This window comes from Anoplopoma fimbria, chromosome 18 (genome assembly GCF_027596085.1).
Source record: "Anoplopoma fimbria isolate UVic2021 breed Golden Eagle Sablefish chromosome 18, Afim_UVic_2022, whole genome shotgun sequence".
Lineage (NCBI taxonomy): Eukaryota > Metazoa > Chordata > Actinopteri > Perciformes > Anoplopomatidae > Anoplopoma > Anoplopoma fimbria.
The window spans coordinates 20,714,967-20,719,872 of record NC_072466.1 but is presented as its reverse complement, the minus strand read 5'-3'; the positions used below and the strand labels follow the sequence as shown (position 1 = coordinate 20,719,872).

Here is a 4,906-nt window from a genome sequence, read left to right as displayed (position 1 = left end):
AATAAGCGTAATAGTACAATAATACATGGCCCGTTAGTAAAGACAGATTGATAATTTCTAACAAAGAGTTGTTAACTAAAGGTAAAACTTCCTTAAGCAGCCTAGTCGGAATCGGGTCTAAGAGACAGGTGGAAGGTTTAGACTTAGAAATAGTTAAAGTCAATTGTTGAAGGTCGATGGGAGAAAAGCCATCTAAATATATTTCAGGTTCTACAGCTGTTTCTAAGGTTACTGTATTTGAGGATAGATCGGTACTGGTTGAGGGCAGAAGATTATTAATTTTGTCTCTAATAGCTAGAATCTTATTATTAAAGAAGTCCATGAAGTCACTACTACTGAGGTTCCACAGGTCTCACTAATGATATTAACAATGCCTTAATACCTGTTGTGACCATTGCATTTGCTCAACCATTATTTTTCCTCTCTTAACGACACACACACAAACACACACATCATGTGACCTATGTACCTCAATGATACTGGCAATATTGGCGGATGTGTCAAAATTTCTTGCGATATTTTCTAGTTTTCTATCACTATATTGCATATCGTATTGAGCTGACTTTTCTGTATATGATAGTTAATAAAAACAGTGGTGCATGTATTGAACTGCTGAAACCAACTTGTGTTTAATTGAGCAGTTGTTTAAATTTCAACATCAAGTGTGAAAAAAAAGACTTGGCATGAACAACTAACATTCGAAAATGTCTCATTCATCTTGAAACGAGTATAATTATCAAGATCAATCCTACTGACTAGTGGCTATATGATTTACACCACCAGATAGAAGCTACCATTTCTTACTCCGGCAGAGATATTAAGTGGAAATGACTGTGCCATTTGAAATGAGTTGCTTCATACTTCCATGATGTCTACGGTATCATTTAGCTTATGTGTGTGCAAACGTTTTAGAGACAATCTCACCAGCGGTACTTCACTGGTGTAGTGTTGTGCTGTGTGAGTTGTGTTGTAGTGAAGTGATAGCCCGAAATCATCTAGCACTGACATAAATGGCTAAACCTTGTTAATTTTTAATAGAGGTGTCAGCTGACTCTCTTCGATCTGCTGAATATAATGATGAACCTTCTACCAAACTGCACCAGAGGACATAAATGGTAAGCATGGACCCCCATTGAATGAAGGCGAATGATTTACATAGACTTGAACTTAAATTGAAGTGACATTTGGAATTAGCGAAGTTTAGAAATTAACTTTTTTGAAATGTTGAGACAAAATATTTTTGACAATAGTAGTTTAAAGGTGTTAATATTAGTTAATTTGTGTCATTAGTGTTGACTTTACCCTTTTCAAGCATTATGTTATATACAACGTTGTAAAATTATTCTTGACATTCAGTTTTTATTTCTATTCTGTTTGCTTGGTTTTATTCTTATTTATAAGGTAGTTTATTATCAAATGCTATTGTGAACTCAGGTTTTCCTTTCCCTGGACAGGCTGTAGAGATGCGTGGGATCTTTGCTAGCTGTGCACTCTCAGTATTGCTGCTGGCTGCAGCCTGGGCAGACCACAACCCCAACCACCACCCTAACCACCACCACCACCACCACCCTAACCACCCTCACCCCCACCCCCACCCCCACCCCATCCCCATCCCCATCCCCATCCCCATCCCCATCCCCACCCCCACCCCCACCCCATCCCCATCCCCATCCCCATCCCCACCCCCACCCCCATCCCCATCCCCATCCCCACCCCATCCCCCCCATCCCCATCCCCATCCCCATCCCCATCCCCATCCCCATCCCCACCACCACAATGGCTCTGATCACAGCCACAATGACAAGCTGTCCTCTGCCAATGCTGACTTCGGCTTTGCCCTCTACAAAAGCCTGAATACCAACGCTGCTGCTGGAAAGAACATCTTCTTTTCGCCGCTGGGAATCTCCTCCACCCTGTCCATGTTGTCTACGGGGGCCAAGGGTGAAACCCATCGCCAGCTGTTCTTCAGCTTGGGCTACAGCACATTCAACCAAACTCAGGTCAACAAAGCGTACAAGCATCTTTTCAACATCCATGGACACAGCCAGGAGAATCAGCACCTGGATGTCGGTAACGCTGTGGCCCTGCACTCTGGCTTCAGTCCTCTGAAGACGTTCCTGAAGGACGTCAAGCACTACTACTTTGGTCATGTCTTTAACGTCAACTTAACCAAACCTGCTAAGGCTGCAGCAGAGATCAACACATTCATTGCTAATAAAACCCAGGACAAGATCAAAGATATGGTGAAGGACCTGGACCCTGCGATGGTCATGGTGCTGATCAACTATGTCTACTTTAAAGGTAAGAAGCAAGTTCAAGACCATGTCTCTTTGTGTAGTTGACCGACAGGCAAAGTCACAAACTTACCACAAAATCCACAAGTTTTAATGATGTAAAAATGAAGTCTGAAAACAAATCGTCTCCCCTTTTCCACTGCCTCCTACAGGACAGTGGAAGACACCCTTTAACCTTGACATGACACGCAAGATGAACTTCCATGTGGCCAACACCAAAAAAGTACAGGTTGACATGATGATGAGGTCAGGTTACTATGACACCTACTGGGACGTTGACAACCACACCACAGTTATCTTGCTGCCCTACCATGGCAACACCTCCATGATGATCGTCCTGCCTGATGAAGGCAAGATGAAGGAGGTGGAGGGCTACATCAACAAGGACTACATCAGGCACTGGCATGACTCAGTCTCAATGGAGTAAGAGTAATCTTTACTTTTTAATCCTCATCCTCTAGCAATTTACTAAATGTTGACTGGACTATATGTATTTGATCTACTTGAAACAACAAGTAATGGTTTCATGATAAGGTGGTTTAACTTGAATAAGCTGTATTTTAACTGTATATTCAAGGGATTATGACGCTTATGCTGTTCTGTTTTTCTTAGATATGTGGTGGATCTGTTCCTGCCAAAGTTCACCATCTCTGCTGATGCTCCTCTGGAAAACACATTGAAAGAAATGGGCATAACCGACGCATTTGAGGGCAAGGCTGATTTCTCTGGCATGTCTGACAAGGTCAAGCTCAAAGTCTCAAAGGTGGGAGAGGGAATAGTTTCTTCTTAAAGTACAGTGTGTAGGATTGAAACTTCTGAAACTTCTCCTGTATGCCAAGTGTGTAGGAGAACTACAGTGGTCGATGTGAAAATGCGAAAAAGCGAATGGCCCTCTTTTGAGCTAGTGTTTGGTTTGTCTGTTCTGTGCCGCTGTAGAGACATGGCGGTGCAACATGGTAACATCACTGTAAAAAACGGCTTATTCTAAGCTACTAAAAACTCAATGATCCTTTTGTCAGATGACTATACACTTTAGAAAACATTCACACTGATATGATATTCCATTTCTGCCAATAGAGTGCCTTGGGAATGAGTCCTAAAACCCAGAAATGAGTCAACAGTTGTGCACTTGTGGTTCCCTCATATTGAGGTCGATGTGTTTTTGAATAGGTTTTAGGTTTGATGTCTAAAATAAAGTCCACATTTAACACAAGCTGAAGAGATTTTAACATTTTGTTCTATGACATAAAATACATCAATAAATACCTCTCTCCTGAATGTTGAGGCTTTTTCTTGTCTTGTAATAGGCAGGTGTTAACAAGTGGCTAAATGTCCGCCTTTGTAGTTTGTTTATAGCTTAACGTCAGCTTTTTTACTTCTGCTGATTGCATTTACGCATTCAAAATCATAACAGTGATGTATATTTGTGAGGATTATTTTGCGTACAAAACGTGTAAGTATTTACTTTTGTTGAGGGAACGTGGGCGATGATGACTCAAGGGTTGGCCAACAAAAATATGCCATCCCTGCAGCACTTCTTAAATCGCCCTAACTGCTACAACCTGTTCCTTTAAGTTCGTTAAGGTCTTATGAATAACATGGGAATATGCAATCCACTGCATGAGCAATAGTTCAGCAACAGCTGCAGCCGACAGAGACATAAACCTCCAAAGGATGCTGATAAAAAACCCTCTACATATTGAGACCAGAGTCTGTTTTAAACTAAACTCTGACTGCCTTCTTTCTCCTCCACAGGCGTCCCACAAGGCTGTGCTGAGTGTCACTGAGATGGGAACAGAGGCAGCAGCCACCTCCATTACTGAGTTAGTATATATCAGTTTGCCACGATCAGTCAGAATTGACAGACCTTTCTTGGTTTTCATCCTGGAGAACCTCACTAAGAGCATCCTCTTCATGGGCAAGATCAACAACCCGACAGCCATGTAAAGGCACACGCTAGGAAAAATGATAATCATGATCACAGAAACATTTTGTTGACAGATATGTAAAGCAAAGCTGCAAACCATCAATTAGTCAATTAGACAGTACATTTTCATTGATATCAATGAATCATTTTAGTAATTTTCAAGCAAATATTCAAATAATTTTTTGGTTTCAGGATCTTTGTTGCTTTTACTTGTCTTACATTAAAGTTCGTTGAATTTCTCTGAGTTTTGGACTGTTGGTTGCACAAAACAAGACACCTGTTATCATCTGCTTGAGCTTTATAAAATTGTGCATTTTTCACCGTCTTTTAATAATTTACACAACAAGTGGTTAATTGATGATGAAAGTTTTCAGGATAGTTGCAGCCCCAATGAGCTGTTAAAGTGTTTCTGCAAGCAAGCATGTGCACCTTTGTCTTGCCCTGAGAACAGAAAGAAGTGATTCCATATTTCTATTCATCGTGCAACATGAAATCAAATACACAATAAATAAATACTTAATATTGAAATATGATTCAATAATCTCAGCCAGCCAGTATGAACTGGCTGATGCCATGCCTATATTTGGTCATGAATCACAAATTAGTCGTGGCCTGTTCCTGAGATATTCTTTCATTTTTCATGATAAATCCAGATATGTGGATCAGCTTGCTGAGATTCATCTAC

The 4,906-nt window shown here is 40.8% G+C and overlaps 1 protein-coding gene across 1 annotated transcript; it reads left to right on the top strand.

The window, feature by feature from the left end:
• Positions 1–1,459: 1,459 nt before the first annotated feature.
• On the top strand, positions 1,460–4,456 carry LOC129107228 (alpha-1-antitrypsin homolog). Its single transcript, XM_054618659.1, has 5 exons — positions 1,460–1,584; positions 1,777–2,301; positions 2,447–2,717; positions 2,907–3,057; positions 4,050–4,456. Exons 1-5 carry the CDS (start codon positions 1,464–1,466, stop codon positions 4,239–4,241), a joined length of 1,260 nt encoding a protein of 419 aa, XP_054474634.1. The 5' UTR covers positions 1,460–1,463; the 3' UTR covers positions 4,242–4,456.
• Positions 4,457–4,906: the final 450 nt, after the last annotated feature.